At 36.6% G+C, this 15,575-nt stretch overlaps 1 protein-coding gene and 1 pseudogene across 1 annotated transcript; both read left to right on the top strand.

Moving 5' to 3' along the window:
• The first annotated feature begins 170 nt into the window (after window positions 1-170).
• Window positions 171-6,568, top strand: LOC122360852 (annotated as a pseudogene).
• A 144-nt stretch (window positions 6,569-6,712) lies between these two features.
• Window positions 6,713-15,471, top strand: LOC122360727 (gamma-aminobutyric acid type B receptor subunit 2-like). The gene is given in 20 exon segments (XM_043261559.1): window positions 6,713-7,536; window positions 8,096-8,233; window positions 8,339-8,509; window positions 8,582-8,683; window positions 8,894-8,959; window positions 9,039-9,227; window positions 9,336-9,578; window positions 10,247-10,307; window positions 10,395-10,472; window positions 10,605-10,700; window positions 10,703-10,754; window positions 10,866-10,998; window positions 11,125-11,232; window positions 11,339-11,461; window positions 11,801-11,911; window positions 13,235-13,459; window positions 13,537-13,773; window positions 14,237-14,333; window positions 14,672-14,750; window positions 14,898-15,471. Coding segments are annotated over 20 exon segments (2,709 nt in total). The 5' UTR covers window positions 6,713-7,293; the 3' UTR covers window positions 15,055-15,471.
• Window positions 15,472-15,575: the final 104 nt, after the last annotated feature.

Raw genomic sequence — 15,575 nt, 5'->3', positions numbered from 1 at the left:
TTGACTTGAATATTTCCTATTTTGAGTTTCCCCACACTTTCAGTTGTTTTAACCTTTTTTGAAAGGTTAGAATTTAGCTTTTTTTTGATTAAAGAGTTAGAAAAAGATGAATAATGCCGATAAATTTTCACATCCACCTTTGCTCATATTTGCCAAGGGTGCTAATTCTAATGGAGGGCACTGTATCTTCAAATGTATTCATTTTTATGTTTATTTCTGTGCTGCTTTTCATTTTGTCTTAGGTGTCTGCCCAAGGAAAAGAGCCTCAAAAATACTGTGGAGGAAAAAGCCCTGGAGTCCTGAACACGGGCGCTCACTTAGTCCAGCTGGAGTATCACACCGATGGATACGGACAGAGCCAGGGGTGGAGTTTACGTTACACAACGCAGAGTGAGAAAAAATAGTTTTTTCTTTTTTTGAGAGAGAGAGAGAGATAGTAGATATCAGAATAATAATATATATCCTTGATTATCTGTGGTGCTAACATTCATTGGTAAAATTTTCTTTTAAAGGGGTACAGTGTCCACATCCAGGCAGCATTGGCAATGGAACGGTCACTCCAAAATTTGCTCAGTACTTGTACAGAGACTACATTCATGTCCGCTGTAACCCAGGATACAAGCTAATGATGGTGAGGGTTACAAGAATCCTGATAGTAAAGCAAGAACCATAAGGGGCCATTCGTACAAAACATGACACACAGAGCAGCGTGGGGATAAAATGCTCTAGAGACATTTCTTTTAAAGGTTTCTCAAAGTGAGATGCTGCGAAAATGGTTTGTCTACACATCTAATCAAAGTCAATGCAAAAATTCTAAAAGAGTGCATTTGTGATTAAAAACGGGTTCCTTTAGAGAATATATGGTGACTTAATGAAGCATTCTCCTTTACCTTCTTTAAGGGAGAGGAAGAGATTTCAGGTTTTAAGTCCATATGTGAGAGGAATGGTCAATGGCATTTGACACTGCCGGAGTGCAAGAGTGAGTAAATACATATATAATTTTGCATTTGGCTACATTGCATTCATTCATCATTTACTTCCTATGTATCATCCACATTATAGTTATTGACTGTGGAGCTCCAAAACCTCTGCTGAATGGAGTCTTTGAGCGTATCAGCGGAGAAAACAATGAATATCTTTCAGTCATAGAGTATCACTGCAATGAACCATACTACAGATTTCAAGATACTTCTAAAGGTCAAATACCATACAGAACCCACTTTTATTATTTGTGATTGATGAATCATGACCTCATTTCCTTGCTTTCTTTCCTTCACTTGTGTAGTAACATACAACTGTGCAGTAGACCGAAAATGGACAGAAGTCAACAACAATGATGTTATTCCTCCTTGTTATCCTGGTAATAATTGTGGCTTGTCAATAGACCGTATTTAAGTTTATTTTATATTACAAAAATGTTAACTTTTTTTGTTTCTTCTTCTTTTTTTTATTTTTACATTTTACAGTGTGTGGAAAGAATACAGAGGACTCTTTTGGTGGCAGAGTCTTTGGGGGGAAGCCAGCCAGATTGGGACAGATTCCCTGGCAGCTCTTTCATTCCAGTCCCAGAGGTGGTGCATCTCTGATCAATGATTACTGGGCCCTTACAGCTGCTCATGTGGTAGATGGACTTGAAAACACTAACATGACTTGGCTTGGAGGAATAAACAATATTAAGGACAAAACCCAGTCACCATGGAAGCCGAGAAGATTATAATTCACCCAAATTATCTGAGGGTTCCTGTGGGTGGTCATCAAACAAACTATAGTAATGACATTGCACTGATCAAAATGTCTGCTAGAGTTCCACTTGGTCCAAACATCAGGCCAGTGTGTCTGCCAAACAAAACACATGAACCTGTAATGGAGGGAAGGATGGGTACAGTATCAGGCTTTGGAGGGTTTGAGAGAAACATTAAAAGTGAAATTTTACGTTATGGGCATATTCGGGAATATCTTTCTAAAGAGTGTTTTCGGGGATCTGCCTGTCACTCATAACATGTTCTGTGCTGGAGATGATGTTAACCATGTTGACAGTTGTCAAGGTGACAGTGGGGTCCTCTATTCTTCCCGATGTTGGGCTATGGAACTAATGAGCAGCCCCCTACGAGGTCAGGGGTATTGTGTCATGGGGTCCTGCAAGATGTGGCCATGTTTCTAAAGGTTACTACACTAAAGTGCAGAACTACCTGGGTTGGATTGAAGAAACAATGGCAAATAATTAACAGCCGGTGTGCAACATGGTGAGAAAGCTTTTGATTAAAATAAGCCCATTTTGTCTGTTTGTCTTGTCCAGTTTATATAAATGTTTCAAAATTAAGCAAAGAGGATGATCTCATAACTTTTTGTATCGCTTTGCAAAAAAAATTACCCAAAGTCTCAACTGGTTATGTAACTGACTTTGCAATTATCATTCATCATCAAAGCAAGGGATTCTTATATGCTACACATGTCAGATTATCTCTTTTGTATTCATATTGCATGTAATTAATATTTTCACACACCACCTTCTGCAGCCTAATAATAAATGATTGTAAAGTATACAATATGCTAATGTTGTCCTCTGGAAGACAATAAAAATAAATAAATAACAAACCTCTCACTGAACATATATATATATTTAATTAGACTATGTTCCATAGTGTGACATAGCAAAAATATAGAAAATAAACTTTACATGCAAATAACATGAAAGGAATTTATCTTCATTCTTATAAATACCATGAGGTTATTACTATAATTTTTTTTTTTACATATTTACATCACACTATGGGACATTCATACGTCAACTACACATATACTGTATATAAAGGATAGCACATATTGTAAATACATCACAATATAGACCTGCACTAAGTGTGAGGCTTCGGGTGTAATGCTCGTCCAGCTGTTTTTAGCTGTACAAAACAGCTTCTTTTGCTGATTGATTGCAAACTAGCATGTCTTACCATATTATTTTAATGTATCTTAATTACTTATTGCTTTTGTGTTCAAACAGTTTTACCTTTCGCTGCACTTATTTTTCTGGCCAACCACGTGCACAGACAATGGCTTACTTTTGTGTTGGAAAGAAAGGTAGATAAAATTACTCCCTAAAATTTTGTCTGCTGACTTTAACTTTTCCCTCCAGTCTAAAAATCTGTGTGAACCATGGAAAGGGTTGTTTGCGTCTCTCTCTATCAAATATATTTTACTGTCATTGTTTTTGTAGCACAGCCAAATCAAACAAATCTATGTTTTATCATGACTGTTGGACTCTTGCTCTGTCAGAGAGGCACTGCAAGTGTAGCCACTTAAAAAACAGAAAATCTCTTTATAATTTTAGTTAAAAAGATTGACATCTGCATGTCTGCTCTGGCTGGAAAAGTTCTAATACTTTGGTAAGTTCTTTTTAGATTTAATATTTAATCTGAAATCATGTTTATACTTACGAATGTTTGGTAACACTTTATAATAACTGCATACTATAGATAATTAGTTAAACATTAGTAAATAGCCAATTCATTGCTCGAACATTAATATGCACTAAGCAATTTATAAATACATCTATAAATGTTTTGTTCTTAAGCATATCTGCAACGTATAATAACTGTATTTTCACAATACATTTTTAATTTCTAAATTATTATGTCCTTTACAAACCAGTTATTTCGGATATTATTTAGAAACATGATAATAGTTTTTCAGTGTGTTAATACATTTTATTAACACATATTCCTGCTGTAATTCATGTCATTCTAAAGCGAGGATTATGTATAACTTGTAAAGCATTTACAGTATTTAAAGACTCATTTATCTTCTAACACAGAGGAATACAGAACACAGACATACTATTTCAAGATGCAAAAATTATACTGTACATTGTACACTTGATAACTATTTCATATCATTTGTATGTCGCTTTGTATAAAAGACTATATGTAAATGTAAATGTAGAAAGCGGTAAATAATTATTTCTGTGTATCCCTCAGTGTCATGTTGGTTTATTTTTCTGTTTGGAACATAACTGAGGCTTTAAATCTGTTTTAAAAGCAAGGCATTTATAGCTGTATTTAAGCTGTATCTAAGGATTAGATTAGTTACATTGACCTGTGTTTCTGTTCCACTAACACACACTGATTCAGCCTGCTGTGGGCATGTATGACTGCGTGCAGTGTGAGCTGGCCATGTTTGGGGAGGTGTCTTCTCCACAGTACCCTCAACCATATCCGGGAGAAATCCTGGAGCAATGGGACCTGAAGGTGCCCGAGGGGTATCAGATCCAGCTGACTTTCACTCATCTGGATATTGAGCCCTCTCCAAACTGTGGTCATGATTCTCTCATTGTAAGTGTCCTCATTTCAAAATAATGTAAAAACTAATCAAAATAAATGTTTTATTATCATTTTACTCTTGGCTCATTTGAGCTACCCAAACCTGCACTGTCATGTGATGTAATTCTGTTTTGCATTTAGCTTGTGTCGGAAAAGAAGGTTCTGGGGAAGTTTTGTGGCCAGAGTTCTACAGACAGGTTCCACCCAGGAGACAAACCCATCGTTGTACCTGGTAACCGTCTCCAGCTCTTTTTTCTAACTGATGATTCAAACCCTAAATCACACACAGGATTTATTGCATCCTACCAGGCTACTGGTGAGTTATGATCAAAACCCTTTACTTCTCATGGTTTGAGTGTGGAAAAAATCTAAATGACACAAAGAATAAAAATGAACTTCCCTTCTTTTTCAGTCTGTTATTTTTTATTACACATTACAATTATTATATCAGTTTATTATGATAAAGCATTATATATATATATATATATATATATATATATATATATATATATATATATATATATATATATATATATATATATATATATATATATATATATATATATAATTTTACATTTTTTTACCTTTAGATCTAAATAATTCGTTTTTTTATTTCATTGTAACTAATAATTACAATTCTGCACACATCATTATATACATTTATTCTACCAGACATGGCACTACACTACACATTGTCTGCTGTGATGTTTTATTGTAACATTATTATTTTTCATTATTTTTTTTATTTGTATCTACTGGCTGTGGAGCTCCAAAACCCCTGTTAAATGGAGGTGTTCGGTTTATCAATGGATCAGTCATTGAGTATTACTGCAATGAGCCATTCTACACATTTGAAGGAACCCCTAATGGTAAGATACTATGCAAAACTGATTTTCATTCATATGATTTCACAATTAGACACAATTTGATTCAACTTTATTTATACTCAGGTACTCCATTTTTTCTTTCTTTTTCTTTTTTTATGTAGTAAGATATACTTGTACAGAAGACCAGAGATGGACAGCGGATGACAACAATGACAGCATTCCTCCTTGTGTTCCTGGTAATGGCTCTGAAATGTGAAGCTGACTATATTACTTTTTTTACCTTCATGTAATTTTTCTAAACTCTAGAAAAATAACTCACAACTGATAAACCAAATGCACATGTCTATGCATGTCATTATGATCTGACTATTAGCTGATACATCTGTTTAAAATGCCATGTGTTGCATCAATCTTGTGGGGGTACAGTTATGGGGGTAAATTATCACAGTGTATTTACCTCCATACTCCCTTTTCCTAAACCCGACTGAGGACATTTTGTCTACATTTTGTCTTAGTAGTGTGTCAGTTTCTTTAATGTGCAGTTTTTTTGTTATTCTCTCAGAATGTGGAAAGAACACAGAAGACCTTTTTGGTGGAAGAATCTTTGGTGGGAAGCCAGCCAGATTGGGACAGATTCCCTGGCAACTCTTTCATAGGCAAAATCCCAGAGGTGGTGCATCTCTGATCAGTGATTACTGGGCCATTACAGCTGCTCAAATGGTAGACGGATTTGAAAACACCAACATGTCTTGGCTTGGAGGAATAATCAACAGTCAGGACGAAAACCCAGTCACTCTGAAGACTGAGAAGATTATAATTCACCCAAATTATCAGAGGGTTTCTTTGCGTGGTAGTCAAGAAAACTATGATAATGACATTGCATTGATTAAAATGTCTGCTAGAGTCCCACTTGGTCCAAACATCAGGCCAGTGTGTCTGCCAAACAAAACAGATGAACCCGTGGAGGGCACAGTCTCAGGTTTTGGAAGATTTGAAAAAGGAATTAGTAAATATCTGCTTTATGGACATGTCCAGATACATCCACTTGATGAATGTAATTCAGTAGGTTTGCCTGTCACTGATAACATGATCTGTGCTGGAGGAGACGAAGTAGACAGTTGTCAGGGTGACAGTGGTGGTCCTTTGTTTTCTCCTGTTCTGGGCTATGGGTCTCCAGAAAAGCCCTATAGTCTTACAGGCATTGTATCATGGGGCCCTTCTGGATGTGGAAGATTTAGGGGCTACTATACTAAAGTCAAAAACTACCTAGAGTGGATCAAGGAAACCATGGAAAAAAACTAACATTGGTGGAAAAAAATTATATTTACCAAATTTCTCTCTGCTATATGGGCATCTGCTATTTGCATATATGGTTCAGCACTTGTAAACTTCAGTTAAAATCCAATAAAATAATTTCCATAAACAGTATAAAGACAATTTTCATCATTTGTTTTATGCTTTGTACTTTGCTTTTCCAGTCTTCCTCTGTGTCTTCCTCTGTGTAAAATGAAAATGCACCTCAATCCTGTCTCAGATGTCACATCCACAGACCGTTGGCTAAAAGTCTGATCCATATGGCACACTTATCAGGAAACACTTTAGGAATGTTGAAGTCGTCATCTGATTGGATAAATTCTACAGGATTTCCAGGAGATGTGTGTGTTGCAGTTTTCCATCTGGAAACAAAGATGCTGTTATGCCAAACCCCCTCACAAAGAACAAAGCTGTTGTTACAACTGTAACGAGGAGCGCTTATCAGGATCAACTACCCTGCTGAAAAAAACAGCATATGCTGGTTAGGTATGTTTTGAAGCTGGGATGCTTGTTTATGCTGGTCCTTTTCAGGTTTATGCTAGTCTTTTGCTGGTCCTTTGCTGGACTTAAGGTGACTGGACCAGGTTATTGATTAGTTTATCTTTATATGCTGCCTGTGTAGTGGCCAGATTTCTGTGATGCCTTCTTTCTGAGGATTTAGTGTACAGCAGCAGATGTCCGCAGTCAGCCCTTATCTCTTTATCCCTGTGGATGGTTGAAGGCTGGAGTTCTCCCAGGTGACAACAGATGAGGCTTTAGAAAATGCTTAAAGACTCAGCGCAGCGTAAGTTTGACTGATGATTCCTTTTCTAGCGCAGGCCTGAATTTTGTCTGGAAAGATGGAATACTGGTGGAACTTGTTAAATGTTTTCACGTTTTGGGAAGTGACACAGATGCCATCATGCTATTGTCTGGTGCGACATAAGCTGCCAGTTTTATGGATTATGCCACTCAGCGGAGATCCAGGGAGCAACTTTACGGCAGAGGTGCTTCCTGCTGTTGAGTTAGCTCTGCATCATTTGAGCGAGCAGCCGTCTCCTTTAGGTGACTACGAGCTTCAGTTTCATCTTACAGACTCAGAGGTAATGTAACAGACCTGCTGTTTTCCTTGTTTCATTGATAAAACAGAGACTCTCTATTCCTCAGTAACTAATATACTTCCATAACAACATGTTATAGGGGTGTATTATATATATATTAATATATTGACTAATTATTCATTTATGCTACTATAAAAGTTAAAAGGTATTTATGAATGAGCCCTACCCCACCTGTGTTGCTAATGCTGCTAAAGTCTCTGTATATTTATGGATATTTTTTCTTAAGGAAGGGTACAATGAAAAACACATGCACACACACAAACAATTTATTAATGTGCCATGATCCTAGCCAACCAGATGACTGAAGGTACATGTTGTACAGTTGTTTAAATTGTAGAAACTAAAGTAAATATTTTGCTTTGACTTTGCTCAATTTATACCTTATTGTGTAACAGTGTTCTAATGGCATATGTCTGTTAATAGAATAAGCATGGTAAGCCTTTTATTTCATATTTGTAGTATTGTTAAACACATTGTACATGGTACTTCAGCGGTAAATGAACCCCATTGCTCTGCACTATCACACTATTTCTGCTTTTAGTGTGATAACAGCAAAGCGCTCAAAGCATTTTTTGACACCATATTCAATGGCCCCAAACCTGTCATGATCTTTGGAGGGGTGTGTTCGTCTGTGACGTCTGTCCTAGCCCAGTCTTTGGAAGGATGGAACCTTGTGCAGGTACTCGTTCAATCAGATGATTATCTCCATCTCCATATTGGTAAACACAAGGAATATCTTGAGAGACTTTTATTTGTTTTTGTGAAATATTTCTGTGCTTCTCAGCTGTCATTTGCAGTAACAGCACCTTCCATGGCCAACAAAAGAATATTTCCAAACTTCTTCCGCACTGTGCCATCAGACAGTGCAGTTAATGTGGCTCTGGTGAGGTTTCTCAGGCAGTATGGATGGAGTAGAGTTGGTACACTGACTCAGCGTGAGCAGAGGTTCACAGAGGTAACTTGGGACAAATAAATAAGTATGGGACTTGATAGAATGTGAACAGAAAACTCACTTTCTCCCAAAAAGGTACAGATGGACTTGAGCAGACGTCTGGAGATGGCTAACATCCAGCTTGCAGAGGCCGAGAGCTTCTTTGAAGCCCCCTGTGATTGTGTGAAAAAACTGAAGGTATGTATATAAAAGGGTCTGGTTTCCTCACACACATTATATAAAGAACTTTTTTAACTTATTTATTCTAGAGGGAATTACTACAGAGTGGCATGAAAACTGAATAAGTTTGTTTTTATAATACACAGTCACATATCACAGTGCATAATATATATTTATTTGTAGATACTTACCATCCTTTATACAGGTCATTTTTATTATTATTTACAGGACAATGATGTGAGAATCGTCATTGCTCATTTTGATGTGAATTTTGCTGCTAAAGTCTTCTGCTGTGTAAGTATTCAAATTAGCATTTTAGCATTCCACTTAGCATCACACCTTTATACAACATAAACATGCTTTTATGTCGCAGGTGTATAATCTCAGCATGTATGGCCAAAAGTTCCAGTGGATTCTACCAGGCTGGACCCAGGCCAGCTTGTGGAATAACACGGGCTCCACAAACTGCACAGCTGAAAACATACTGACTGCCATAGAGGGATCCATCAGTGCAGATATTGAGACTCTTAGCACTAGAAACATCCGAGGGATCTCTGGCAGGGTATGTTTGCTTTTGACTGAATCGTCATCTGTTATTGTCATAAGCAGATTGAGCACTGTTTTAAAGGGATTGTTTTGTTTGTTTTCATATCCATACTGATACACTCAGACACCTCAGGAGTACAAGAAGGAGTATGATGAAAGACGACAGCTGAAGCGTCTGGGTGCAAACAAGTTTCATGGCTTTGCTTATGATGGTACTTGGGTAATTGCTAAAGTTTTAACGAGAGTCATGGAGACTGTGAGATACAGAGAAAGATACAGCATCCATCGCAACTTTACTGTCACTGAGCAGGAAGTGGGACAAATGATTCTGGAGGCCATGGACAAGATCAACTTCTTTGGTGTGACAGTAAGTATAAAATTTCAGAATTCTGAAAATTGAAAATTGTGGACAGATGGAAACAACACAATATGTATTTTGACATTTCAATCACACTTTGTTTTAATCTCCTAATCTTATAATTAACATAACCACAATAAACCCTTATTTGATGCTTATTAATAGTTAGTAAGGTAGTTGTTAAGTTTAGGTACTGGGTAGGATTAGCATTACTGACAGTTAGTAAATACTTTACATATGTATTTACTTACACATTTCTTCATTTCTCTTATATATGTGACCCTAGACCACCAAATTAATCATAAGGGTACATTTTTTGATTGATTAAGTGTTGATTTATACATTATCTGAAAACTGAATAAATAAGCTTTCAGTTGATGTATGATGTATTAGTTAGGATAGGACAATATTTGGCCGAGATACAACTATTTGAAAATCTGGTGTCTGGGTGTGGGGGGAAAAAGTCCTTTACAATGCATATTACTAATCAAAAATGTTATTTTGGCCACATGCATTTACGGTAGGAAAATATCTTAATGGAGCATGATCTTTACTTGATATCCTAATGATATTTTGGCATAAAAGAAAAATGTATCGTTTTGACCCATGCAATGTATTGTTGACTATTGCTACAAAATTTACATTTGTAATTAATATTGCTAAAAATTGTTATGCAGGGTCACATTATGTTCCAAAAAGGTGAAAGAACAGCCAATGTGAAGATTGCTCAGTATCAAGGTACAGTACCATTTTTGAGGCTTCCTAGCTTTCCTTACAATGACTTTTTCATTTTTATTGACAACAGTTTTTTTTTTCTCTCCATAGATGGAAGGGCTGTCGATATCGAAAAATATAGTGCCATTACAGATGAACTAGAGTTTATTAGTCCAATCAGATTTCAAAGTAAGAATCTATAAAAGGAAATATATCTGACATGTGTTTGTGTGGGCCTGATGAGTAATATGTGCCAGTGTAGTGAAATTGTGTGAAACACTCAGCATATGTTGTAGAAAACATGCCATTTGCCTTCTACAGGGGATAAACCCACAAAGGACCGAACCCATGTGTACCGTCACAGGAAACGCATCAGTATATTTCTCTACGGTATTGTGGCGTTTTACTTTCTCTTAGGATTTTTACAGCGTGCAGTTTCCTGGTCTTCAGTCTGAAACACCACAATCATTGGTAAATTGTGTATTTGGCTAATGATCTTGAATGTAAGTCTTTCATGTAATAGTGTGTTTCTTTAAACTATGTTTATACATCTGTGGTATTCTATTCTTTTGTCATTCACAGGGCCATTAGCATGTCAAAACCTTTTATGAACTCTTTGATTATTCTTGGTGCTGTGTTGTCTTATTCCTCCATTTTCTTCATGGGACTAGATGGATCATATGTTTCTGATAGAGTATTTGAAGTTTCTTGCTCTGTAAGTATGCGGTCAGAATTTTGTTACAGTTGTTATTTGGACAGCACTTTTATCTAGACATAAAGACTTGGTGATATTAAGATTGCTATGGGATTACATGTATATGATTTGTGGTATTATTCATAGGTACAAATCTCATGTTTATCTATTGGATGTACAGCAGCTTTTGGGGCCATGTTTGCAAAAACATGGACAATTCGATCATTCTTCAAAAACCACAGTGCTGAAAAAAAGGTAAGAAAGAATCTGTATTTCTAAAAAATATTATGTGCAAATGATTTGTTTCTAAGTGTTACAGTGCGCCCCCCTTCCTGTGCTTTTGTTTTTTAATCTTCCCCAGGCCACAAAGGACTATGGGCCAGTTCTCCTGATTATTTTTCTTTTGTTAATTGACCTGAGTTCATTAATTTGTCTGCAATTTTTGGATCCTTTAAGGAGAACAGTGAAGGAGTATCACATAGTGGTGAGTAACAAGAAAGACATTTCCCAGATTTCTCTGGAGCCAAGAACTCAAAGTGTACCATATACAGAGCCCAATATGTGATGACAACTTATATATATTAGTATATTAGTTTATAAATCACGCACAATGATAAATGTTTTTAAGGGCAAGTAAATCACACAAAAATAAGCCTTTATTCATCAATAACCTGCCCTATAATCGTCATTTGTCTGAAAAAATTTGTCTGTTTTGTAAAACACCAGCAACTTTTAACACAAAGTTGATTACAAGGGCAGATTATCAATGACTGAAATGCCTGGGTTGATTTTTTCTGTCAGTCTTTTTCTCTTTTTGTTTTAGGCTGATCCTCACGGTCAAGATTTTTTTATTCAGCCCTTTACAGAGCGATGTGAAAACACATACATGGGTTTCTGGATGGCTGCTTTCTATATTTATAAGGGGATACTCCTGGTATGAGATTTGATTAAAAATATCAAACATGGGTCAGTTACAGTGCATTTTAAAGTATTCACAGCCCTGTTCCAAAATGAATTCATTATTTACCTTAAGATTTTACAAGAAATACCCCATAATGACAATGTGAAAAGTCTGAACTCTTTGCAAATGTATTATGAAAAAAATTACATGTACATAATACACAGCCAAGACACTCAAAATTGAGCTCAGGTGCATGCTTTCACTGATTATCCTTGATGTTTTAACAGCTTGATTGCAGTCCACCTAGGTAAAATTGTTTATTGGACATGATTTGGAAAGACACATACCTGTCCATATAGAGGTCCCACAGTTAATAGTGCAGGTCGGAGCACAAATCAAGCCATGAAATGAATTATAAATCACAACACCCCACCAATGGAAGCAGACTCACACAGGAAGTAGATAAAATAAGGTTTATTTGCACAAATGAGCATGGAAAGTCTATTGCAGAGGAATTGGATAAGTATATGGTCTTCAGAAAGCCATTGACTGGAATCACAGCAATACTGAACACAGTTCTTATCTTTTCCAGAAATCAGGTGCACAAAGAAGATCCTAGAAACAAACTCAATTCTCTCCTCAGTAATAACACATGAAAACGTGCTTGAAATTTGCAAAATGGACTCTCAGATTGCGAAACAAGATTCTCTAGTCTAATGAAGCTCATTTCCCAGAATCATGTTTGAAGGAAACCAGCTCTGCTCATCACCTGCAGTGTGCCACCTCAAAAATAAAGTGTGCTGTTAGCAGCCTCATGCTTTTGGGTTTTTCAGTGGATGGGACTGAGGGACTTGTCAGAGTAGAAGATTCCATACACCATAGAGATAGCCTTAATGAAAAGCCAGTCCAGAGCATTCAGAACTTCAGACTGGGCAGAAGATTCACATTCCAATGGAACAACCTAAATACACAGCAAGAGTGACTTACAGACAACTCTGTGAATGTACTTAAGTGGCCCAGACACAGGTGAAGAGATAAGGAGAAGAATGGCAGATAAATGCCAAATGCTCAAAAAATGATTGCTTGACACAACATACCCATAAAGATTTGAGGCTGTAATTTTCTTTTTAATACTTTTGAAGAAATTTTCAAACTTCTTTCACACTGTCACTATGGGGTCATTATTGTTCGTAGAGTTTTGAGGAAAATAATACATTTGATTAATTTTGGAATAAGGATGTGAAATAATAAAGTGGAAAGGGTGAAGCTCTGTAAGTTCCAGATTGTATATAGCAATAATGAAACAGATGGCAAATGAATAGAATGTATTTGCACATGTCCTTGTCTCTTATCCAGCTAAGCACCTGTTTCCTGGCCTGGACCACATGCCACATGAACATTCCTGCCATAAATGACAGCAGGAGTATCCGATACAGTGTGTTTGTGTCAGTCCCAGTGATTCTGATTGGTACTTGTGCATCCATGCTGTGGCAGGAGCAGCCAAATGTGCAGTTCTTCATTGTGACCCTTGTGATAATCACATGCTGCTGTAGCACTCTTTGTATGCTGTTTATTCCAAAGGTATGATGTTAACTGAAATGCTATTCAGAAATGCTATTATTTTCATTTTATTCAAACTCATTCATGTAATTCTGCAGATTATTATAATAAGGATGGGTCCTGATCCTGCATTCTTGTCAAGGAGGTTCCACCTCACACAGTGGTGTGGTGAATTAGAAATGGAGATTGGACAAGGCAAGAGGATCTTCATGAGACCGAACAACCCAGGAACATGTAGCTATGTGACTGACATGACACAAAACATCTTGTCTAGTCTGGACATTCTACTGTCAGAAAACCTAAACCTCAAACAGCACATTAAAAAAAAGTGAGAAGCTTTTGGCATGTATATACATTTACTTTTGCTTTATAACCACATCAGATTCGAAAATTCAAAATCGGTGAGCAATGTCAGTTCAACTGAAAAAACTTATGCCCAGGACAATCTCACAGAAATTCGTATGAGGTGGCTACTCTGTACAAATTTGTATGACCAAAATAAATTTCCAAAATTGTACATATTTTATGAGTTGCCAATTTGTACGAATGACCTACACTTAACCCAGCCTCTAAACCAACCCGTCACTGGGGTTTAGACAAATCGTACGAGTGAATTAGAGAGAATTAGACACCCATAAAATGCATACCAATTGGTCATGAGAGTATGTTTGGATGCCACATGGGTATAACAATGTAGAAGAAGAGTTTAGCAGTCTGAATCGGTACAAGAGGGAGTGATAAAATGCCTTTAAAATAGTTGGAATGGTGTCTTTTTTCTTTTATTGTGATTTCCTGCAGCTGGATTCTGAGATGGAGAATTTAACCAGGCAACTGAATGAACTGAGCCCTCACGTTATGGAGAACGTCATCATCAGAAGTTTTGTGCACAAAGCAGGTATAAAAATGTTTGTGAGCACCTTTGTGTCAATGCAGAGAACACAGTATTTAAGGACTGATGGTTTAAGACAATGAATGCAGAACACGTCCCATGACACAAATCCCATATTCGTCAATACTTACAAACCAGCATTTGGTCACATAGGTTATTTAAAAATTAAACATTTAGTTGAATATTTTATTCGACCTTCAGAGAGTGATTGTATCGTGTCTTTCAACTGATGCATTTCTTTTTGAACCTTCCCGGTCCTACTTTGTACTATTTTCATTAAGTTATTTATCAAATGTAAATTTAGCTACATGTTTTTTGGCCTGGTTTTCTTTTTGTCTTTTCAGTCAAAGAGAAATGTCTGACTCTCCCTGAAAGCTCCAACTATAAGAGGAATCTGCCGGAGAACGTTAACTCCCCTGAACGGTGCGTTTCATATACTGTTATGAATGCTTTAACAGTGAACATGAAATTGAACACAGTCATCTGCAGTTTCCTTTAAGTTTCTTTTAATAAGAATTTTCGAAAAATTCCAGATCGCTACATTTACTGGACCTGTTTTTTCCCCCACAGCATTCGCCGCAGACTGTCTCTGCAGTTACCCATTCTGCATCATGCCTATCTGCCCTCTATTGGAGGAGTGGACTCCAGTCCTCTTAATAGCCCTTTTGAAAGCCCTCGACATTCGCCAATGCCCAGGACATATGGAGTGCTGGTGACAGGATTGTAATTTACTGTACAGTAGGAGACAAAATAAACTTACATAATATTTCAAACCAGACTTACTTATATATTGTATACATGCATTATATCTGGTATAATGTAATGGAACTTGAATTATAATTTCAATCTAAAAATGGGAATATTTTAAGGTTTAAAAATAAAGCTGCTTCTAAATGACCTGATTATATTTTAAGAAAAGAACAGACATGATTATTTTCAAATGGTAGAAAAAATATTATTTCACCTGTTAAAAAAGTTGCCATAGTTTCCAGATTAATTGAGCAGTGGTGTGTGGTTTTGAAAAACATCTCAGCTCTTTTCATGCGTATTTCTAAGAGACTGAGGAAACCTGTAAAGGTGTTTTGTTTTCACAAACTTCAAAGCCAGTATACAATCCAAAATAATAAAAAATAACTTATCTTTATACAGCGTTACATAATAGTGCACTGAATGACGGGATGTGGTTTCTTGCTGTTTATTACGTCAAGACATCTGAGAAGTAGTACAGAAGATGTGCGTCAAACATTG

The sequence above is a fragment of the Puntigrus tetrazona genome, chromosome 16 (assembly GCF_018831695.1).
Source record: "Puntigrus tetrazona isolate hp1 chromosome 16, ASM1883169v1, whole genome shotgun sequence".
Lineage (NCBI taxonomy): Eukaryota > Metazoa > Chordata > Actinopteri > Cypriniformes > Cyprinidae > Puntigrus > Puntigrus tetrazona.
This window is presented reverse-complemented; position numbering and strand designations above follow the sequence as displayed.